This window comes from Clupea harengus, chromosome 12 (genome assembly GCF_900700415.2).
Source record: "Clupea harengus chromosome 12, Ch_v2.0.2, whole genome shotgun sequence".
NCBI classification, from domain to species: domain Eukaryota; kingdom Metazoa; phylum Chordata; class Actinopteri; order Clupeiformes; family Clupeidae; genus Clupea; species Clupea harengus.
The window spans coordinates 26,485,793-26,509,872 of record NC_045163.1 but is presented as its reverse complement, the minus strand read 5'-3'; the positions used below and the strand labels follow the sequence as shown (position 1 = coordinate 26,509,872).

Below are 24,080 nucleotides of genomic sequence, written 5' to 3'. Positions count from 1 at the left end.
GACTGGGCCTAAGGACAGAGAAGTTTGACAGAGGCTGGTATAGGCTGACATTTTTAGCATAACATATTTGCTACAGGTGTTTATGATCAAAAGTAACCAAATACTTCACATATATTTAGAGACAACGAACACACCTTGCATTTCTGTGTGCCAAAGGTAGTGTTACATGGCCAGTCATGAGTATTTTTATGTATATATGTATATTTTTATTTTGATATGGCTATATCAAACATGAAGTGATCAGACCAAGGAAAACCAAAGCTTTTGTTGTGACAAAACAAGTGTCACCAAAAAAATACACTGAAAACTGAACTTTGAAAACTTTGGCCTGCAACGTATTTATAGGTTGTTGTACAGTGTACTATTTTGGAAATGGATAGATTAGAGATTAAGCAATGTCTTTACGGCAAAATTAGAAAGATACTACGTGGGTCATTTTTAGATGCACTCTCCTTTCAATTCACTATATCTCGGAATGAACATTTGGCGACACTGATTTGTGTTGTGAGATTTCTGTCTTCTCTTTTCCAAAAGGCTTTGTGTTGGACGGTGAGGACGTTTTAACAGTCCCGCTCTACATATGCATGGTTCAAGGCCATTAGCCCCCCCATTGATGTCTGTTGATACTGATATGACTGGCTTAAGAGCTGATGATTTAAGAATCACTTCAAGGGACCAAAACAGTTAGTCACTGTGGTTCATAATATGTTCTTGCACATATTCCGGCACAACTAAAAAAATACTTTTCACAGCATGATTATTTTTTTTTTTATATGGAGAGAAAAATATAAATATGACATACATACTACTTATGTATTATTGTAACCACTGTTTAAGTTAAGTTTACATTTTCAAAAGTATCACAGCATGTCAGAACCACAAAATTGCCTGAATCTAGCCCGGACTTCTGGGGCTGAAGTGGATCGATATGAATAAGCTCTTCCCACAAACCCGGCTTATTTAGACCTTGATCGTCTGCCTCCCATTTTCCGTGGAGTCAGGCCAGCCGTCTTCCGAATATTTTGACGGATGACTTTGTCCTTTTGAAGTGCTCCATGGTTGGCGCCGGCAGGAACTTGCGTAAATTGGTGACAAATGTGCTTGCATTGAAGGCCTGTTCTCGGCACATCGCTCCGGAGAGCCCCGGAACGCAGCCAAGCAGCAGTGCAGATAGCCTGTGTGTTTTCATACGTGCATGTTAATGTTCCCTGTGCCTTGGACGCGCAGAGACATGATTGACAGCTCTCTGTGTTGCCAGGTCGTTTCCATGCAACGACGGCTGAATATCAGAATGTTCTCCTAACCCCATCGTGTCTGTTTAGATCAACAGGGAAGGTGTCTAATAACACGTCCCTCTCGTACATTATTCCCGCCCCCCCCCCTCCGAGTGAAAGGCGGAGGGTGTATTTGCATTCTCAGGCGATGGTTTTTATTTCCGTCTCCCCTCGTGTAGGTGTAATATGCATGCGTGCTGGAGGTGCTCACTTAGAGAGAGATATTATGCTTCCAGCGTGACCCTTCCTCCACGGCAGTTTCACCTGCTATCATCCCAATCACCTGGCATGTCAGCAGCCCTCTCCTTACCTAATCCAAAAATATCGACTCAGAGTATGTTCTTTCCATATAATCCACCATTTTTTTCTTTCTTATGCTGTTGACAGTTCTGCCTTAAGTTCGGCTTTAACCATTAAATGTTTAACCATTATAATCCACCATTTTTTTCTTTCTTATGCTGTTGACAGTTCTGCCTTAAGTTCGGCTTTAACCATTAAATGTATGGATGATTCCAGATGAATGTATCTTTGGAAAGGTGTGGCGGTAATCCTTAGATTGGCTGAGTAACTGTGAAGTACCATTAATGCCCTGTGACGGAAGATCTTTTAATCGATTCATTGTTTATTTATAATGATCTTTTACCGTCACTTCATTACCGGTGGCCTGGCTACAATTCATCTACTAAAGTTACACCACTCTCTAATTTTCTCTTTATCTTGCCTGGCTGCAATACTACTCAAAGGTGACAAGAGACGGCAGTAAAGCTGTACCCCTGAATTTTTTACCGTTGCACACAATGGTGCGTTCATTAGATAAGAGTGGTTTGTTCTGTGGCCGTATGCGTTGGTTACGGATCTTAATTGGCGTAATGTTTAGACACAGTCACTGGATAGGTGCTGTTTATCCCCTGTCCACGTTGAAGGTCTGTTTTTGAACATGTGTGTTTTAGAAAGATACCGTTACCGTCTTCCAAGAAGTGGCCTGTTTGCTGTTATGAGATTCATATTTACATTTAGTCATTTAGCAGATGCTTTTATCCAAAGCGAAGTACTAAGGAGAGAACAATCAAGCTACGAGCCCTAGAGACCTAGTGTAACAATAAATACTATTTTACATAAGAAATAAAAAAGTGCAGGATTGTAACTACTGTAAGTGCGAGTTAAGTCCTAGTTAGTGGAGATAGCATTAGAGGAAGGAGAAGGAGAGGTAGAAAAAGGAAGAGGAAGGGAGAGGAAGTGCAAGTTAGGAAAGGATTTGAGTGTGGCACCTCATGCCATTGGCAACTATAGTATGGCAATGAATAACAGATCAAATGCTTTTCTGTAATAAAGTTTGAGTGTGGTTTTTTTTTCCGTCCTTCTTTTAAATGCAAAAATGGAGACCAGCTTTAGCCGATAGTACTGTTTGTAGCAAATGCTTTATGCGTCTGACCCTGCTCTTCTGTTCTCCTGCTCTTCAAAAACAGTACGACGTTAAATTGAATTGTTGTAGTTCAGGAAGCCTCGAATGTGTGCCTGCCTTTTGGTTTTAGAGGCTGTTCTCAACTCCAGGGACTTTGGCATCTTGCTCCCAGGGCCAGAGCTCTATAAATAAAAATGCTACGCCTTGGATCTCGCAACGTTGTTTACACTGTCACGACTGCCTGGCTCAAGGCAGCCCTGACATAAAATGGGTCGACCACACCGTAGTAATACTTAAAAAGGGTTTATTTACAATGGGGAAAACAATCAGTATAATGTATTAAAAGGAAAGTGTCGTGCAATGTGTCTAGGGGTAAACAAACAAATGTGTAAAACGCCACGAGGACGGAGGAAGCATTGAGTGTGTGTGTCCGTAGCCGGACGTCTTCTCCCAGGCTCTCACCACTGGAACAATCCGTACGCTACACCGGCAACGCAGAAGTCTGGAGCAGAGAGAGAGAGAGAGAGTCGATGGCAAAACCCCAGCCTCTTATAGGCCAGCCCATTAACGGCACTCAGCACCCTGCAGGACAGATAGACAACAGCCGTAACACAAAAGGGGCGGAGCCCCCTGGCCTTATTAGTAGGGCCGTAACAACACTGTCATAAAAACGGTGAATAGACATAGATTCTCTATCAGGGATCAGTTAGTGTAAGAATGTTGAAGTCCAGGTAGACAAGTCCAGTAAAAGTATTTGTGACGCAACCATACACAGTGTAAGTGTAACTCGTGTGCATTTGACCATAGTTATCAGAGGGATTCTCTCTCAACGGTGGATCGTTCTGTGGCATTGATGCGGTTAAGGTTACGGTGTTGCTTGTACCGTGGTGTTCATTAGTCAGGAGATTTTCTGGAGGGAATCAGAAGAAATAGTTTATCCAAGTGTGCCTTTCATGATAAATGATTTCAAACCTAGTGTGCTTGGCTGGACTCCCTTTGTAATGTGTTTTGCCTTCTGAGCCTCAGATGTATTTTAATATGTGTTCAGATGGGCTTCTAGTCAAGACTTTTAAGTCCTGTCTCTAAATGTGTTCAGATGGGCTTCTAGTCAAGACTTTTAAAGTCCTGTCTCCTAAATGTGTTCAGATGTGCTTCTAGTCAAGACTTTTAAAGTCCTGTCTCCTAAATGTGTTTTAGATGGGCTTCCAGTCAAGACTTTTAAGTCCTGTTTCTAAATGTGTTCAGATGCGCTTCCAGTCAAGACTTTTAAGTCCTGTCTCTGTTGCGACCCATGGCACAGCTCAGGGTCTGCCAAAGACACCAACATAAAAGCCAAAGAGAAATTCATGTCAGGATGGCCCCTGTGTCATTCTGTTTAGTGTTGCTGTATTTTTGGGGCATTGCTTCCGTCTCAGTGAAATATTGCAATGCTGACCTTACGAGACACCCCGACACACACACACACACACACACACACACACACACACACACACACACACACACACACACACACACACACACACACTCCTTCTGTTCAAAAGAAGACAACAATGACTGACTGGCAGAGCGGTATGGCATAGTCCTCTGTCACCAAGTGTCCATCGAGCCGATCACTCGATGTTTTCGGAGCTCCATTGTCCAGCTGATTGCCAACCCAAGGCAGGTTATATATGGAAAATATGCAGCCTGTCTCCTGCATTATTAAACAGGGCCTATGCCAATGCATCTCAGATCCAGTGTCTTGACGTGCTCCAGTTACTTCCTCTCATGTGGAGCCAGCCCCTCGTGCCCCCTGCCTGCCTGTTATTATTATTATTATTATTATTTCTTTATTCTCTGTAGACGTGTCAAAGTTGCTGAACCCAGAGGGGCCAGTTGTTTTTAATTTTTGATGTTGTAAATGTGTGATTTAACCAGTTGACAGTTATACGTTTATTTATTGGCAATTAGCTGTGTATCTTTGTGTATTTTTGCAGTGTAAAATTTTAATGATGTTGATTTTAGTCTTGGTCTACCTGTATAGCTTTTGTGGACGGGAGGATTGTGGACCTGTGCACAATTTTATAAAGACCTTCAGTGACCTCGAAACCTCGTATGGGCTAATTAGGACAATAACCAACAGAAAAGCCAGCTCATTAACCATGCAAACTTAACCTTTGGCTATAAAAGGTCGTTGTGTTTGGCAGGTTGCATTTACAGTAAAAATGTGTCCAGGTCATTTATGTTCAAACACATGGTTGGAAATGACAGTTCTTAATTGGAACACAGTTCTTTGTGGTTCTTTGATTGTAAAGAAGATCAAATGCCTTGATTTTTGACTTCTTAAAAATGTGTTATGCTTGTGGTGGCCTATTAACCCAGTTATGCTGTTGGTTGTTGTAAGCCATTGTGAGAGCTCCCACCTGTCATGTGAAGGAAAGTTGCTCTTGTTGTCAGCCCTGCGTTTGATTGGTGGTCGGATGCATTCTGCCCTTTACTCATGTCCAATCAACCGCCACCCCCTGCCACACCCCTCCCCCGCCTCTCTATTGCCGGGGTCAGGTGATGTATAACCCCACCTCAGAGACGGCAGACACCCATTTAAAGGGCCATGTTTCACGGGGTCAGGTGATGTATAACCCCACCTCAGAGACGGCAGACATTCATTTAAAGGGCCATGTTTCACGGGTTCACTCTGCTGAATTATACCCCTCTCAGGGCCTGGCCTGGCCGCCGCCTCTCCAGTGAACCAGGAGGTGATTAAATGGCCGATTGGACCCTCTGAAACACGGCCGGACACACAGTGGGTTTAATAGTCCACTGGGTCCATCATGTTGTTCGCTGTGGGGGGGGGGACTGTGGTGTCGGAGGTTGCTGTGGGGAAGAGGGTATCAGTGCTCTTTCAGGTGTTGGATTTCATTAACTTTTACTATACACATGTTGACAAATTGATTTTCCAGTGTCGGTACGTCCTGGGCAATTGGTCGTTACTGCACAGATGCGAAATTGTTAAACAAAGTTACAATCAACCGTCCATCAGTAGTACGACCAGTCGTGCGTGGTTCAACTCAAGTTACACTGGCATTGTAAACTCTAAACGTGACATTGCTGTGCAGTTCTTGAAAATGTTCCTATGATGCTGCAGAGGCCTGCCAGGACCTCCCCAGCGTCGCTGCTCTGTGACATAGGTCATTGCAATTACATTTTATTTATGTCTAAAGACAGAAGTCCACCTGTGTGTGTGTGTGTGTGTATACCCGCCACCGCCCCACCCCCCATCCTTTCTCCCTCTGGTGTGTGTGTGTGTGGAGGGGGGGTCGGCCTCAGTGTTTGTCTTGGAGAACAATGCGAGCGCTGACCTTTCCGCGAACAAGAGTGCCTTGCATGAAGCCACTGTGTAATCCGACACTAATCTCCCAAGAAGCCGCGCTGACATTTCTATTTTGATCGGCCACATTTAACAGCTGTTTTCAGGCATCAAGGCGGCCCCAAATGGGAACAGTTATTTGGTTTGTGGCCAGCATCTGGGGAGAAATGACACTCATTTGTTTTGGTTTGGTTTGGTTTGTTGTTTTTTGTTCGTTTTCTTTTTTTCTCCTTGCGGGTTTATCTTTCCTCCAACTCCCCCATAATGTACAAACGAGCTCATGGCCATTTCCTGAAAACATTACTGCAAAAAAAATGATCATATTAGCCTCAGTCATGAAGGACGGCTCCCACTGGTATTAATGGTCTGGGCTATAATAAGACATCCATTATGTGAAGGGACGACGCACAGCTATTTGGCTATGGTGCATTAATTGCATTCTTTTCCGTCTCAGAATTATTATAATTCGCAACTATTAGTCTCAAGACTTTATTTCACCATTTTTGTTCTATCTTGAGTCCATTCTGACTTGTGACGCTCCTTCACCGGGGGGCGTGATCCACACATGTCAGCATTGGATCTGTCACATCATTTGATCAGTGACCCACCCCTGCATCCTGTGTCACCAGTGTTGCGCCGACGTGTCATAAACGACCATCAGAGAGTGACATCCATTAGATGAAGTGCGAAGAATAGGTCAAGTAACAGCTCAAGCGGCGTCCATCTTCAGACTGAAACGGGCACATACAAGAGCAGACTTTAAATCATCATCCACAGTTTCCATATGGCTGCAGTCTTACTGCATGTAGTTTTGGCATCAAGGGCACGGCTGTAAATTGTGTGGATTGATCGTACCGTTAGTGACCGTTATGTTTTATTCCGGTATCGCGTTTAAAAACAAATGACCGTTCCCTCTTGTCGATCTTGATCTATGTCAGATTTCTTTCTATTCCTCGTAGCCCTAATAAGCGCGTGGTGCTCTCATGGCAGGACTCTTGGGAGCAGAGCTCTGGGACTGACAGCCCTCACGTCGGCCCTTCCGCGCGGCGGGAAGGGATGGTTAGCGAAGCACTCAAATATTGATGTTGTAGTTAGCTTGATGAATTGGAGGAACACTCCGTTATAGTCCACCACCATTTAATTCCCCGTGCCACCAAGGGGTTCCTGTGATGGGCTGATGCCCGTTGGGCAAGCTTCCATTTCTCAGGTCCCTGTACCTGTCACTTTTGATTGTAGCTCCTGGTCCCTCCATTCCGTTTCTTCATGAATGCTTCTCCTTTTACACTTCCTGGTTTTCCTCAATCCTCTTTACGTCTTAACAACCTTGCAGAAGAAGTCATCCTTTTTTTTTGTCAGGCTGAACAATCCTGCCCGGGACATTAAAAGGAAGAAATACGAATAGAGTGAAAAAAAAATATGAATATATATGAATCACGTTAAAAGCTATGAATATATATGAATCACGTTGAAAGCGTGACATTTCTTATTGCCATTCTTACATTCCTGGATGTTCTAGTGGGACGATGGAAGGCCTTGAGGTCAATCCGGGAGAGTGTGTGGTAGGGAATATTGATATGTAAAGCACTTTGGGCTGCACTACCCGAATGAGCAGTGCTATACAAATGGAATGTATTATTATTATTATTATTATTATTATTATTATTATTATTATTATTATTATGATTATTCTTGTTATTTAGTCACTGTCACCTGATGGTCCTTGGACCCGGAACATTCTTTGTCTTCAGCAGGCGGCTGTGTTAAAGTGCCTGTCATACTGTGATTGATTTACCCATATATTTAGTGCAGGGAGAAAAGCCTCCCTCATAGTATGTGTGTCATGCAGGCGTCCAGGTCCCAGCAGGCTTTCGGAGAGAGAGAGAGAGGGGGGGGGGGTTACTGCTTTATAGCCTACATCTCTCGTAAGTCACAATACTTCAGATGTGACATTGGTGGAACTGCATTCATTTCTGGATGTGATCCAATGGCGGAGAGCCCATCAGCTGTGTATGCTGGCTAGCAGCGCTGCTTGTTCACATACACGAGTGGCTCAGTGCACCTACATGCATGTGTTGGACCAAAGATAATTGCATCTGTTGCTCACACCATGTAATCGTTGCAGAGAGATATTTTAAGCAGCTAGAATCGTGAGCGGGATGGAGGAAGAGAGAGACTGAGGCAGGAAAATGGAGATCCCTTGGAGAGTGAGAGAAAGAGATGGGCAGAGGGCGAGAGAGAATGAGAGAACGAGGGAGCGGGCGGGAGAGCGGGCTGCGTTGCGGACTGACCCCTAGTTATTTGCTCAACCTGCCGTATGCCTCGCTCAGAGGAGATGGGTGGGGAGCTAATGTATCAGCCTACACGCTCATTTCCACATCTCTGGGTTAAAGGTCAAAGGTTGAAGGTTGCATATGGCGCTGATCTGGGTTTATTATAGCTCAGCGATGACACTGCCCTACTCTACCCCTGGTAATGCACACAAAAGAGCGCTTTTCAGCGGTCTCTACTTCCTTCTAGCCCAGAGCGTATCAGTGGAGCAAACACTCGATGGGAAAAATAAAGGAGAACCAAAGGCGGAGGTGTTGAAATATTTTCGCTCCGCGGTCCATCAACATCTGTTCTAAAGGAATACCCATGGCGACAGTGATGAATTATTCACATCTCTTTGTGCTGCAGGTGTATGCTCCCGTAAGATGACACGGACAAATTAAAACACTACTATGCTGTGGTATGAATCGACATGTAGCCATTTATTGTGTGTTTTTTTTTTTTTTTTTTCACCTTTCCGACCTGGGGTCAACATTTACAAACCCTCCGGAGTCTGATCGTGATGAAGCTATCTCCACACAGGGCTGGTTTGTCCATCGTCGGGCTGCAACTGTCTCCTAAGCGTGCAGCGAGAACCCAGCCCAGCCCAGCCCAGCCTGATACAGTATGCACCGCTTCTCCAGATCGCCTTGCCATGCAACAAAACAGCCCACCCACGTGTTCTGTGGTGGGCATCAGAATACTGAGAGAGGCATGGAAGGAGAGAACAAAAGAAGAAGAAGAAGAAGAAGAAGGGGGGGGGGGGGGTCTCTCTTCCCAAGCACCGGGCTCCGAGCCAAACGCAGAGAAGCAGATGTCATCCACGGAACGTGCTTCCAGTCTTCCTGTGTGCTCGGCGTTCTCTCTGTGTGCTAGCGTGGTCTGCTAGTGGCCCACCGTAACGTCAGAAAAACATCTGATTGCACCTTTTGAAAAGTAGTTGGCAGCACATTCATGTGACAAAGAAACAGGACATTTCCTAAAACATCAAGAGTTGTTCATTGCTCTTCTTTAGGGTCAGCAGTATGGACGGAGCTGCTGAGAACTTCACTGCTGGGAGCTTTGGCATATTGATCGCCTGCGCTCAAAGCTGAAGCATCCCTCCTCCAGGGGGAATGCTAGTCGCCAATTCCTCCAACAGTTCTATCACCCAGTTAACCCACCTGCCAATGGGGTTGGGTCAAAAAGATGAATTAAGGGGTTCAATGTGTGTGTGTGTGTGTGTGTGTGTGTGTGTGGTGGATCTGCTTGCGTGTGCGTGTTTTAATATGCTGAGAGGGAACATTACGCAACACAGTCCGTGCATATGGAGGAGATAGTTGTGGTCACTTGGGCATCTGGCCCATTTGAGTCACTGGAGCAAGCGAATGGATGCCGTGTCCGACGGCAGTGTCCATCTGGGCCCCCATGGCTCTCAATCTCCCCAAATAAGATTCACCAGCTTTTGGTTGTTTTCCTTTGTTCTCAGCCCAATTAGCGCATCACATTTAGTTATTATTATAGTTACATTTATTTATTTATTACAGTTATTTTGTTGTTGTTTTGCTGAACAATACTAGAGCCTCCTGAAACTTGTCTGAGGTAAAATCCGCTTTGTGTTCAGAGCAGGGCTTGAATTGTGTTGGCATAGCGTTGACATCGGCCCATGTGATTGGCTGATGGTGGATGACAAGATAATGTGTCTTCAGTTGCCTTCAGCATATGTTTGTACACACAGCATGCAGGACAAATTGGTCAATCTGTGTGTGAAAGAGTGATTTGGAAAAACCTCCGACTGTGAAAAGCTTCATGATTTATACCCTCTCCTAGCTGTCCTTTGTCAGTAGTTGGAATGCTAAACAATATCAATATGGCATGAAAACATTTTACGGGAAAAGTATTATTTATGTAACATAATGTAATAATATAGTTTATGAAAAGTATTGTCTGGACTTTTTTTTTACCTTTTTCTATTGTATAGCAAGTTTGCTTAGTATTTTTTCTGATTTACACCCGCTACATTAGACCAGGCACGGTAATTATTTCCCCGGAACAATAATTCTCAGAGATCTGACTGATTGTCATTGAATAGAATCCTCCTGTGCCATCCTGGTGTGGTGCGTGGGCACGAGGCGTGGCCAGGTGGGCACTGCCAGGTGGGCGCTGCCAGCAGAGATGGCTCTGGAGCATATTCTCCCTGCTTACAGTGGGGTGAACAGATGGGCGAGATGAGGCATCATCCTCAATGATGATCACATGAGGGCACATCGCCTGGATGCCACCGCCCGCACCGCACTGCCTTTAAACCTACCTGGCAACAACACCCCCACCCAATCCACTGCCACCCCTAACCCCCCCCCACGCCGGCTCAGCCACTGGGTGCCAGCACGGGTAATGCCACTTTAGGATCACACGCCACCACTCGTCCCAATTCCCCTCACCTTGCCCACACGCAGCAGAGGTGCGTGTGTGTGTGTGTGTGTGTGTGTGTGTGTGTGTGTGTGTGTGTGTGTATAATCAGCCCGGCGTGCTGGCGCACTTCATTTTAAAGGTGGCCCCTAACCAGTCGTCGGCGTCAGGGCTCCTTAAGTACCTTGCGTTGGTGCGGGGGCTCGTGTGCGCGTGTTCGCTCACTTCTGCCTAAGTGGTCTGCGAGCGTGGTGCAGGGGGGATGGTTCCAGCTGCTTCTGTACATCTCTGTGCTCCAGCTGCACCTCATACTCATCTTCTCTACGCCTCCTCACAGGAGGTTCACTCTCAGCCTCATCCGTATGGATGCCTCACCTGCACTGTGTTCTCAGCAGGGCCTGGGGTTGGGACGTATGGATGCCTCACCTGCACTGTGTTCTCAACAGGGCCTGGGGTTGGGACGTATGGATGCCCCACCTGCACTGTGTTCTCAGCAGGGCCTGGGGTTGGGACGTATGGATGCCCGCCTGCACTGTGTTCTCAGCAGGGCCTGGGGTTGGGACGTATGGATGCCCCGCCTGCACTGTGTTCTCAGCAGGGCCTGGGGTTGGGACCTATTTACCTCAGTCCCCAACCCTTGGGAACCCAGTCAGGCCAGTAGAACAGCACATCTGTGGGGGGAAGTGGATGCAAGTGCTGTTATTTTGCTGGTGGGGAAAATTGTGCATACGACATTGCAAAGGCCATGAACTCAATTTCTAGGGAGCTGTTCACTAAATAAGATTCACCAGGCAGTCAGTGACCTGAATAACAGCTATATAAATGTAAATGTAAATCTATGCCTAATATGGATTACCAGCTCCCAGTTAAAGAGTTTCTCCCTCTCTCTCCCATGCAACCAGTTACCCATTGTTGAGCACTGGGCTGCCATGGCCACAGGTTCAGTTGTCAGGGAACACAATTACAGATGCAAACACACCGTGAGTGGCTTTAGATTGCAGTATCTGCTAAACTGCTAATGCACATGTAAATGTAGCCTAGCCGCTGTGCATAAGCAGCCCCCGTAATGGGTGTTGTGAGCGTCTCGTCCTGGATCCTACCGCACCTTCGACAGCCAGCGGGAACAAAGTAGCCGTCTGCCGTCCATCATGCCCGCCGCTGTGCGTCAGTGTGCCCGCTGCCTCTCCATAATGCTGGGCTGGCATGCTGAACTCTAAGTCACTTGGGCACAAATGCCAGGCATTTCGGCGACAGCCATAAAGCGCGGCCAGCGCCAACCATTTGGGAGCTCTCTATTTTTGTGAGCATGCTGAACATAAATCCCCCCCCCCCCACCACCCCACCACCACCCTTTCTTTCTTTGATAGTGCTCACAGCACTGTGTCCTATCTCTGCTGAAGAGCCTGTGTGAATGTGCACAGTGTCAACTCTGCTTGCTTGCTGGGTGGGTTTTAGATGGCAATTTGGGATTAAATTGGTCCCAGAACTGTGTTATTGCACGCCAATACACCCTTTTACACACAGAGAGAGAGAGAGAGAGAGAGAGAGAGAGAGAGAGAGAGAGAGAGAGAGAGAGAGAAATATATATATGAACCCCTAATGCTTTGGCCACGGTCTGTGTTGGCCCTAATGGTATTTATGGAGTTTCACGTGTGACTTGTCATGTGTTGCCTGGCAATTTGTTGGTTAGTGTAGTGGAATAATTGAGCCCAGCCACTCTTATCAAATAACCATTTTGTTTTTTCACGCAGCAGTCAATCTCTGGCTCAATCTTTGAATGACAGCCCTGAATTATTGATCATGTTGATTTGAGTTTGGAAGGGGCCGTCTAAGGGATCTTGCTAAGTAATTTCTTTTCTAAATCGAATCTAGATTTTGAATGATTGTGTTTCTATTATATGACCCGGAGTCATTGGGTACAGTCGTCCAATGCAGCGTTACTGTCAGCGGTCTGGTCTGAGGTCAGATAGGGCCAGTTCTTGATGTATGTTCCTGCAGTGTGTGCCGACAGGATGAACTCAGGTCATGTGCTGTGCAGTGATTTACTAATCTGTGTGGCGCTGTACAGGGGGATTGAAAGCAGATTTTATTTTTTTTGCATTTTCCTTTTTTCCCCCTCATAAATATGGTCTTGCATTGAGATTTCACCATATATGCACGTCAGCTAAAGCTGCAGAGTATTGATGTAGTGATGTAGTCGGTCAGTCTATTGCATTCAAATATGCAGTCAATTGCGTAATCCTATGCAAATGGTCTTGACTGCTTGCATACAGCCTTACTTAAAACCCTAATGTTTAGCAACAATTGGTGGCAATAACAATCTATGACTAATTATAGTCAAATGGGAAGTTAGGTGAAGTGGGTGTGTTCACTCCGTGGCGTAGCGCGCCTGCGTGGTTTGCCCAAGTTGCCTGGTGCGTTCGCTCCGTGGCGTAGCGCGTCTGCGTGGTTTGCCCGAAATTGCCTGCCTGCTCAGCCCCCTCCGTGCCCCTCTGTGCCCCCTCCGTTCCCCCTCCGTTCCCGCGCCATGCTGACAGAGACTCGCCGCGGGTCCACTAATCCCCTGATGGTTTGCAGCCTCAGGGCCGAGAGGACCAGCTCCAGTGTGCAGCTCCCGTCCAGCCTCTAGCCCGTGGTTATTCAGCTCCAGTGTGTTACTCCTGTGATGACTGACACATTGCCCCCCCCCCCCCCCTTCTCTCTGCCTCAACTCTTCACACTCTGTCTTTTTCATGAGTGCGATCTCACCGCACGAGCACGAGCCAGCTGCCCAGCATCAGAGCAGCAAGGCTGTTGCCATTTGGAATATAAATGAATTGATGCTCTCCATCAGGTCTTTACACAACGGGAGGGTGGGCTATTCACTTCTTCCTCCTCCTCCTCCTCTTTCTTCCTCTCCCACTCTCTTTCTCTCTCACTCTCTTCTTTCTTTCTCTCTCTCCCTCTGTCTGTCTCCTCCCCCCCTCTCTCTCTTTCACTCTCTCCCATCACTATCTCTCTCTCTCTCTCTCTCTCTCGGTCTCTCTCTCTCTCTCTCCCTCCCTCTCTCTCTCTCTCTCATGCTCTGTTCCTCCCTCTCCCTCCCTCTCTCCCTCTCTCTCTCTGCCTCCCTCCCTCTCTCTCCCTCTCTCTCTCTGCCTCCCTCCCTCCCTCCCCTCCTCCTCCTCCTCTCTCCCTCCCTCTCTCCCAGTCACTGGCGTTTCAGAGGAACTACCGCCCCTGAATCCAAACAGTGCTGGAGTAATGCTGAAGCAGGCATCCCTACTGGTGCTGTGAAAACTCCGTAGCGGACGCATAGTCTCTGATCTTCTGTATCTCTCTCTCACTCTCTCTCTCTCATACACACACACGCTCCCGCTTTCTGTCTCTTTCTCTCTCCCTCCCTTCTTTCTGTGTCTTCTCTCGTGTCACGGCACAGCTCTTTTCCTCCAAGCGATCGGACGTTTTACCAGCCTGCCCCCCCTCCTTCCTAAATCTTCTCCCCCCGCCACCTCTGGGGCTTAACGGGACTGTGACAGGTGCAGGTTTTTTTTTGGGACGTTGCCTTGCTCTCCTCTGCCTCCCTGCACTCCAAGCCCTCGTTCCTCGGTCGCTCGTTGCAAGTTTTTGTTTGGCTCTTTGGTTGTTTGAATCGTCTGTCCGTGTGTCCGTCAGTCGCTCGTCTCGGAGATGATCGGGGTGAACAGTGTGCAGGGGACCAGCAAGCTCCGGCGCCCCGGTGGCTCGGCCAAGTACGGCCGGGAGGAGTCTGTCCGACGGCAGCAGCTACAGCACCGCTCCAAGTCCCTGAAAGTGTCCAATTCCACCGAGTTCCCTTCCGGACAGCACAAAAAGGACAAGGTAAAAACCCCCCAAAAAAGGAAAATTAGGGGACCTCATCTACATGTGCCTCTGTTTTCGTGTGTGTGTTTGTTTTATTGAAATGGGTGCAGTGCTTGAACCCTCCTGCTCTGACAGTGTAGAGGTTTTGGAGTGAAGGGCGTTTGTTTAGTGTTGAAAAGCTGTGTGTTCCAAACGTGTGTGTGTTCTGCAGTCCCTCTGGGCTGGTGAGGTGGTTGGTACGGTTGGTACGGAGTGGAGTGTTTGGATTCCTCTGTCGTTCTTTATTCCAGTCATGCACAGAGAGATATGCATCTCGCCCGTGTGTGAAAACCACTTGTTTGAAACTGGCATTGTTGTCCAGGCGCCAAGATCTGTGGGTCTGTGCCATGGCCAAACGTCTGCTGCGGCGGGCTTAGAGACATAACGTGGCTGCTTGACTTGTAGTCGTCTGGTTTGTCCGTGTTGTCTGTGAAATGTTATTGTGTGGAGAACCGGTGGACCGAAGAAAGAAAAGGTGGACAGGGTTTGCGGGTGATTGAAAGTGATTTGATACGTGTCTCTCTCTGTCTTTCTTTACCCCCCCCCGTTGTTTTCCCTCCTTTGCCACCTGGTTGCCGGGGGGGATGAGTGGGTTGTTAGCCCTCCACGAGTCTCAGTCCATTGTTTTCCGCGCAGACATTGATAAGTCGCCTTGCCCTCGCCTGTCAATTTACGCCTCCCTTCCCGCTCGCTCTGCTCCCTACGCCTCCTTCCCGCTGCTGATTGATCGCTGGCGGTTTGCACAGATGTGATTGTTGCCAACTTCGCTGCCTGCCGTGGTGCTGGAGTAGCTTGTCCTCGCCCTCTGATTTTGGCCATTAAAGGTCTGCTAATGTGTCTGGTCTCTCTCTCTCTTCTCTCTCTCCCTCTCTCTCTCTCTCTCTCTCTCTCTCTCTCTCTCTCTCTCTTTTTTCCCTTTCGCTTTTCCCTCCCTCCATTTCTCCTTCTCTCTTTTTTTTTTATTGTATCCCTCTCTCCTTCTCCACTCTTCCCCCTCCCTCTCCCTAATTCCTCTTTTCCTCCTTCTCTGCCCCCCCCTCCAATGTGGATGGTTAGAAAGGTTTGTGATGGGGGGGCGGGGCGGGGTGGGGTGGGGTGGGGTGGTGGAGGGGGGATTGTGTGGTCTGCGTTCATGTGGGTGTACAGACACATTAGCCATGCATTCCAACCTCACTCCTGTTTATTTGAGAAGGGAGACCTGTGGTTAGCTTTAGATGGAGCCTCTACAGTCTTGTGTGGGTGTGTGTGTGTCAAAAAGCTTTTACATATATCTAGGATGGAGACGTAGAGTGACGTCTAGACTACTGCTTTATATTTCTGACGTGGCAGGCCAGTCCTGAGCATCATGATCACAGACCGAGGCCGTGGCACATTTCATACATTTGTCATTTATTAGTCCCCACTCAATTAGTGTTGAACTAAAAACAATAACTTGCTAATGGACACAAGTACACGCAACAAGTTATGAAACCTGGTGAGTTTATCCTTGTCAAGTTGCCACTGCTTCCTTTTTCTAGTATTGACCAGCAGAGGGTGCAAAAGAGGCTGCAGTCCAAGGAGTGGCTATAGTACATCTCCAGGCTTTCTAACTTAAAAACAATTCATCTGGTCAGTCGGTTGCTCCTCCACAACATTATAGCTGACAGACACAGTGGCGGAGTGTTGTTGGGTGGCTGTGGGCAAGGGGTATTATGTGTGGCAGAGTGTTGATGGGTGGCTGTGGGCAAGGGGTATTATGTGTGGGTCTGAGCCCAGGTGCTCTGATGTCGTGTGGGGCGGGGGAAGGGGCGTGGGCGGGGCGTCTTGAAGGACCTGAGAGAGTGGCGGAGAGGCAGGCAGTGGGATCACTGGAGAAGCTGTGACTCACAGGGCAGAAGAGCCATCCTCTGCCCACTCACAATCAGCCGCCTCGCCGGCACACAAGACACAAGAGCGCCGTGCTTACATGCTTACAGACGATTATTCTGTTTTATTGTTGTTTTTTTTGTGTTTTTTTTTCTCATTGAAGCATGTCCCTCCCCCTATGAGCAAAATGTGGGAGGTGTTGCTTATTGAAAATGGAAACCTTACATGGATATGAGCTTCAGCTGTGATGAAGAATATTTTAAAACACCCTAATGGTGCAGTGCAAAATACCCAGGTGCTGTGCAATATGAGGTGCTGTGGTGATCATTTGCAATCTATTATATGTTATGTACTATTTTTTATTTATTTATATATATATATAAAAAATTAAATCTACTTGGAAGAGAACTACTTGGAAGAGAGCACTTGGTTTTTGTTTCATGTTGCTAGAGCTGTTTCCCACCTTTAGAGTTTGAGGACCTGTCTCACTGCCATATCCTCCATCATATTCCCCACCTTTAGAGTTTGAGGACCTGTCTCACTGCCATATCCTCCATCATATTCCCCACCTTTACAGTTTGAGGACCCGTCTCACTGCCATATCCTCCATCATATTCCTTCTTCCTTGCTAGAAAGCCCTTTATCTCCCATTCTGCAGCTCTGTCACGGAGGGAGACGTACAGTAGTCTGGTCAGATAAGATGGGATTAGATCAGATCAGAGCGACAAGCTCTCAGTGTGCTCCTCCAGAGCCACCATCTTATCTGCAGAGCTGCCATGCAGGGCACACTCATCATCTAATGCACTGGAAGTGATACATGCACAACTCTCACTAGCATGCACACCAGCCAGTTGTGCTCAGTATTTCCAGTTTTCAAACTGTAGAATTTTTATCACTTTATGGGATGTTTAATATATTAGCTATCTATCTATTGTGTGTGTGTTGGTGTGTGTGTGTGTGTGTGTGTGTGTGTGTGTGTGTGTGTATGTATGTATGTATGTATGTGTGAATGGATGGATCTACGTGTGTATGTATGGATGGATGGATATATGGATGTATTTATGAATTTAAGTATGTATGTATCGTTGTGAAAGTAAAACAGGTAGTCTGTGTTCTTTCTGGAGAGGAAATTGAATTTCTTGTCTCTGGTAAACAGGTGATTCAGTGTGTGTGGGCCAACCCTTAAATTGAGCACGAAATGAAGACAGATTGATGGCTTCTCCCTTCAGATCCTTAGCCATGTCTTCCATCATATCTTTGCATATAACGCTACGCGTGCCAAGCGGCTGGCTTTGTATGATTAACATGCCGATAAGAGCGTAGCTTTCCGTGGGCTTTGAATGGAAGTTTTGCATGGATTGGTCACAGAGTGATAAATTAAAATCAATTACAGCTGACACAGGTTGGCTATCAATTATGAATGCATATTTTTTTTAATGCGCAGTCATGCCGTCACCTTGGAGAAGGTGATGAGCCAGCCAGCCACTAGATTGATTAAAGTTCTGTCTCAAGACGAGGCGCTCACTGCTTATTCGGAGACACATTTACCACAAAAAGAGACCATTTTCTTATCAGTTAAAACAGTAATATTATATAATATAATATAATATAATATAATAAGAGAGTTATTGGCTCAGTATAAATTGTTTCTGATGTGTCTGGGAGGCTTTGTAACATGCGTGACCATAATCTTTGTAACGTGCGTGAACATAATCTTTGCCAAGTTGAACGCAGTTATTAGAAAACCCGAAACTAATTGCTGCGCATGAAAAATGTCTTTTTGAAAAAGGATTCTGGCTAAACCATCTGTTTTTCGTTCTTACAGGCATTGTACAACTCGATCAAAAATGAGAAGCTGGAGTGGGCCATGTAAGTATTCTGCTTTCCCTCTTCACCAGCCACCGCGTCACAACAACATTATAAATAACCATGGCTTTAGATGGGAGTTAGAAAGGGAATACATTGGGAATACATTTTTATGCGTGTTTTTTTTGTTGAGAAATGGGATGTTCTGAATTAGCAGCTTGTCCCCTCGTAAAAGCTAGCCAAACATGTAGAGATGCTTCAAGATGCTAAACTTCCCAGTGGGTGAAAGGAACCTGTCATTCCACTCATAACCACACGGGGCACCGGGGGCCCTCTCGTAATCACGTCTGACCTCTCTTTACTCATGCTGTGCTGGAGCCCATTATCTAGTCGGTCGCGGCCAAATTGCAAAAGAACCCTGAAACTATCGACTAGTAGAGCCATGTAGAGAAATATGAGGCCAATTATGTTTGCGATTAAATTAAGGGCTTCATGCAGGTATGAGTTATGAGTGGAGTGTTTATTTAAGACGGAGGAGGCTCTGAAGAAACCCTTTATGGCTGCCATTTTCATAGTATGAACAGTAACAGTGTCTTTATGTTAGATGGTGGTCCATATTGTGTGTGTTTGTGTGCGTGTGTGTGTGCTTGTGTGTGTGTGCTTGTGTGTGTGCTTGTGTGTGCTCGTGTGTGTTTGTGTGTGCGCGTGTGTGTGCTCGTGTGTGTTTGTGTGTGCGCGTGTGTGCGCGTGCCTGCCAATGACCAGATAGTTGCGATGTGAGACATGAACTGTAATTAGCTTCAGAAAACATCACATTAGAATGACATTTGTGCTGTAAGCAATCTGCCAAATGACAGCCCCACACACACTCATGTGTGAAAGGGGAGCAGCACGGATCTGAATGGCTTTGGCAGGGGTTTGTCCCCAGTGATCAACACCATAGGTCAACAACATGCAATTCTACTTGTCAGATGGCCATTCAAAAGTACCCCTCCTCAGTAGTGTGGAGGGTTCTATTTTAGATCTGTAATGTTTGTAATTGAGCCTGATTTTAAAATGATTAAAAATCATTCCTCACTGCTATTAACAGTAGTCCTTGCTTTGGTACCCATGTCATTTGGCCACGGAGTGCATTCTTTCCCACAGTCAGCTTTTGTATCGTTCTTGTTGACCAGTTAGTCATCATTTTGCTCACTGGAAGGTTTGAGTTCCCAGTTTGTGTTTAACACTGAGATATGGCCATTGTTTTTTGTCAAACTAATATCATAATTGATAAATGTCTGGTCGACCTTCCTTGAAAGCTTTTCTTACGAGCCAATAAAGTACTGAGATGATGAATCTGCATGCATCAAATGCACTCGTTAATCATGGAGGTGTGCCTTGGCAGTGGGGTGCCGTGCAGATCAAGAGCGCGTTCCACTTGTCCTGTCCCCCGGTCTCCTGTGGACTCCCCAGCTGAGTGATGGAGGGGGCAAGATGCTAACACAGCGCTGAACTTTTTGCAAGGTGTTATAACGATTCAAGATGTTACAAGATTGTTAAAATATAATGGAGGAAAAAAAGAGTGTAAAACACTCTAAAAAAACCTGACAAAATCACAAACCAAGAGGAAACATTTTGTGGGCTTGTCAGCCCCCCCCCCCCCTCCCTTCTCGGAGCAGGGGGTGTGTGTGTGTGCGCAGTGCGCCCGAGGTGCCAGTCTGGCGGTCATGCGTTACGCCTCGCCGCCTCGGCTGACCCCACTGCGGCGTTTCTTACCTTGCCGTGACCCGTGGCCTGGCGCGCCTCCTGCCCGTGGCCTGGCGCGCCTCCAGACCGGCGCAGTCACAGGCAGCTGTTCCCTCTGTAATCAGTGGAGGCGGCTCACTGGGCTGGCCCAAGGCACCGTCCAGGCCTCAGACAAGAACAAGACAAGAACAAGACAAATGCATTTAGTAGAGTCGAGTGTAAAAAAAAAATAGAGTATGGAGTAAACGTAGATGCTAGTTTGTCAACTAAACTATAAGCCATGGAAAGGCATTATGTCTGAAAGATGTATTGTATGGTTATAGGTCTCTGAGCATTACTAATTTGTCGGCCTTTTATATGATCATATGCGTCACATCCTGTCACCATACTAGTTGCCACAGTCTGCAGCTGAATGGGAGTTTTATGCCAACTCCGTGCCACCGTTCTTACGTCACTGAAAATGCAAAGAATCGTCTAGTAAAGATTGGTTCTGTGTCGGTTATTTTGTAGGTTATTATCGTAGGAAGAGGCCCTAATGTCACACAATATAAAAAACAGTCTTAATCACACTGAAATACCTTCACAGTGTTTCACTGCCGTGGAGCAACAGCCTCCTTCAGCTGCGCTGCTTAATGTCTTATCCATATGTGCCCCTGCCTCTCGCGCTGCTTCAATGTCGGGAGACTTTTCACTATCTAATTAAGACTATTCACTATCTAATGAAGACTTTTCACTATCTAATGAAGACTTTTCACTATCTAATTAAGACTATTCACTATCTAATTAAGACTATTCACTATCTAATTAATGTTGTGCAAGTTGATGAGCAAACAGTGACCACACAGAGAATGGAAGAAGAGAAGTTGGACCAAGAAGGGCCGGTACATGTGGACCCTGACTAGCCAAAGAAGGGCCGGTACATGTTGGCCCTGACTAGCCAAAGAAGGGCCGGTACATGTTGGCCCTGACTAGCCAAAGAAGGGCCGGTACATGTTGGACCCTGACTAGCTAAAGAAGGGCCGGTACATGTTGGCCCTGACTAGCCAAAGAAGGGCCGGTATATGTTCGCCCTGACTAGCTAAAGAAGCGCCGGTATATGTTCGCCCTGACTAGCCATAAATGATGCCAGCTGGTCTGGGGAAGACACCATCTTAGTTATGCGTCTGCTTGGCTCAAGAGATGGACAGCAGCGCTTACGGATGGCGCCGGAGCCTCCGCAGAGGACAAGACCGCCGGACTGCACCGGACACCCCTGAATACCCTCAGGGTAACGGGTAACTGTTCGCAGTGACCAGTAACTGTCGAAGTGAAGTGGGGGAGACAGTAGGTGTCTGTCATGGAAACTGGAAAGTGGAACACGGAAAGTGGAACACGGAAAGTGTCTGTCACTGTTCCTTCACTGTTCCTTAACTGAAGGAGTCTGTCACTGTTCCTCAACTGAAAGTGTCTGTCACTGTTCCTCAACTGAAGGAGTCTGTCACTGTTCCTCAACTGAAGGAGTCTGTCACTGTTCCTCAACTGAAGGAGTCTGTCACTGTTCCTCAACTGAAAGTGTCTGTCACTGTTCCTCAACTGAAAGTGTCTGTCACTGTTCCTCAACTGAAGGAGTCTGTCACTGTTCCTCAACTGAAAGGAGGAAGGAAGACACCAGGTGTCTCTTAGCGGAACTGAGACCGACCAGCCAAGGACCTAAAGCATGCATGCCAGAACCACCGGAGGGCCTTGTCAACCATCAAACCTGATGGTATATCATTTATACTATATATTGAAGATTCAGTCTTAGGTTTGATCAGTCAGGATTCAGGTTTATTCTTGAAGAATGGCGGCCGACCACTGTTCAAATGGGCCATGCTTGCAGGATTCTTTGTCTCGACCTGGGGGGGAAGGTGAGAGTCTAATATCACACCTCACTCCCCAGGTCAGCCCAAAGTATATTCACCAAGGAAAGTTTACATGCTAGTTAAATCCAAATAAAAGTAACAATTATAACTAGGTATAATATCATTGAATTATTGACTATGGCATATTCTTATGACCTATGCCGGTCCATTCAAACCGCTACTGCCTGAGGCCAAGTATCTTGAGTGGTGAACTTGTAGACTCTGAGGGAGAGATACTTAGAGCATATGCCATGAAATAAAAGCACATATACTCTTCAGTATTCTCATAAAGCTGGGATGGCTTTGGGACAATGTAGCTGTGGCTGAGACCTCTGCGACCTTGCTCTGCGACCTTTGAGCTCTGCGACCTTTGAGCTCTGCGACCTTGCTCTGCACTACAGGCAGCTGCAGTTGAAGCCACGGAGCCGCAAGCAGCTCTTAAAACTATGCCCCCTCCCTCGGACAGGTTACATGGTCTTGTCATGCAAGTGCCAAAGTGGCGTCCATTTCTTCCTGTTTAATTCAGCTCGGAAGTGGGGTTGTTGATCTGATTTGTCTCTGGACAAATATAAGGTGTAATATTGATTTGTCTGTGGCCTGTTTGCTACATGAAAATGGCAAGGATTTTCATCACTTTTCTCACAGATTGATGTTTTCATTCAATACACATCATATATTATACATATCTTTTAGCAGGGCACTTCTCCCAGGTACTGTATATGCCAGATGAGATCCATTATTGTACTGCAAGGGCACCAACTGATCCCTGTGAATCCTCTGGCACTCTCACCATGCTTTCATTTCTCTGTGGTGGAGGGTGTTCGCTGTCACCGTTCCTGAAAGCTTTCAAAGCTGTTCAGCTATGCGTACACACACACACACACACACACACACACCCCCACACACACACACACACCCACACACACACGCACACACCCACCCCTTCCCCTTGGAGTAGTGACAGCTTTAACAAGAGGACAGAAAACAGGTGCGTGGCCCATCCAATTGATGTAGTTTATTACCTGGCGTTGCCATTCGCTGTTTGATTAGAGAAGTCATTAGTGAACCACGTCCAATTTTTTTCCACTGCAATCTGTTCTCTGGTGCAGTGTATGCATAGATGAGTTGTGACCGAGACATGGTATAGGAGCACATTGCAACTCCATCAAATCTGTAAGCGATGTTACTAGAATAGAATAGAATAGAATAGAATATATGTATTTGTCTTTGCACAAGTACAACGAAATTGAGGTAGCAGCTCTCAGACACAAAAACAATAAAAACATAGATTGAACATATATATATACATATTTACACTATAAAAACACAAGACATATAACACAACAGAGAGACAAATACAGGTCAGTTTTGTGCATTGTTAAGTGCTATGATGGCTCTGGGATAGCACTGTATTTGATTTCGTGATGGGGGGTGGGGTGGGGTGTGTCATTCTGTGTTCATTCTCTCCGCAGGCTGGGTTGTGCTTTTAGAGACTTTTAGTGATGGCTGCTCTCTAGGGTTCCAGAGATACTGTCTCTCCTCTTGAGCCTCAGCCAACTCGCTCTGTGTCTGTGTCTGGCATTTGGACTGGGCAAAAGTAGCGAAAGTCCCAACAATCTCATTCAAGAAATGTTTAATCTCAGCAGTCATCTGCAAATTCACCTGACACTTGGAAGTGCATTAGTCAGTCTCAATCATCTTCAAAAGTTAGCGTAGCATGGTACCACAGTGACTGTCTAAGTTGTGCGTGTGGTTCAGTGTGTGATTGTTTGTGTGTGGTTGCCTGCCTGTGTGTGTGTGTGTGTGTGTGTGTGCGTGTGTGTCTGATGTGAGTTGTGAGTGTGTGTGTGTGTGTGTGTGTTTGTCTGATGTGGTTGGGTGTATGTGTTGAGTGTGTGTGTGTGTGTGTGTCTGATGTGTGGTGTATGTGTGTGTGTGTCTGATGTGAGGTATGTGTCTGTGTGTCTGATGTGAGGTGTGTGTGTGTGTGTGTGTGTTGAGTGTGTGCCATGGAGGTTCCTGTATTGATCTTGATGCTGCAAGACAGGAGGCGAGCTAACGTGAGAACTGCTCTTTGAGTGAGGATGTGTACACACCCTGTGTGTGTGTGTGTGTGTGGTGTGTGTGTGTGTGTGTGTGTGTGTGTGTGTGTGTCTGATTTTAGTTGAGTGTGTGTGTGTGATAACTGCTCTTTGAGTGAGGATGTGTACACACCCTGTGTGTGTGTGTGTGTCTGATGTTAG

General features: G+C 46.5%; 1 protein-coding gene across 3 annotated transcripts in view; it reads left to right on the top strand.

The window, feature by feature from the left end:
* The window catches only part of psd3l (pleckstrin and Sec7 domain containing 3, like), a 110,640-nt gene that overhangs the window by 70,457 nt on the left and 16,103 nt on the right, over positions 1–24,080 (top strand). For all 3 annotated transcript variants that reach the window (XM_031578136.2, XM_031578138.2, XM_031578137.2), the window contains one exon: positions 18,249–18,292. In XM_031578136.2, the coding sequence (XP_031433996.1) occupies positions 18,249–18,292 (44 nt within the window). The remainder of the gene's footprint in view (positions 1–18,248; positions 18,293–24,080) is intronic.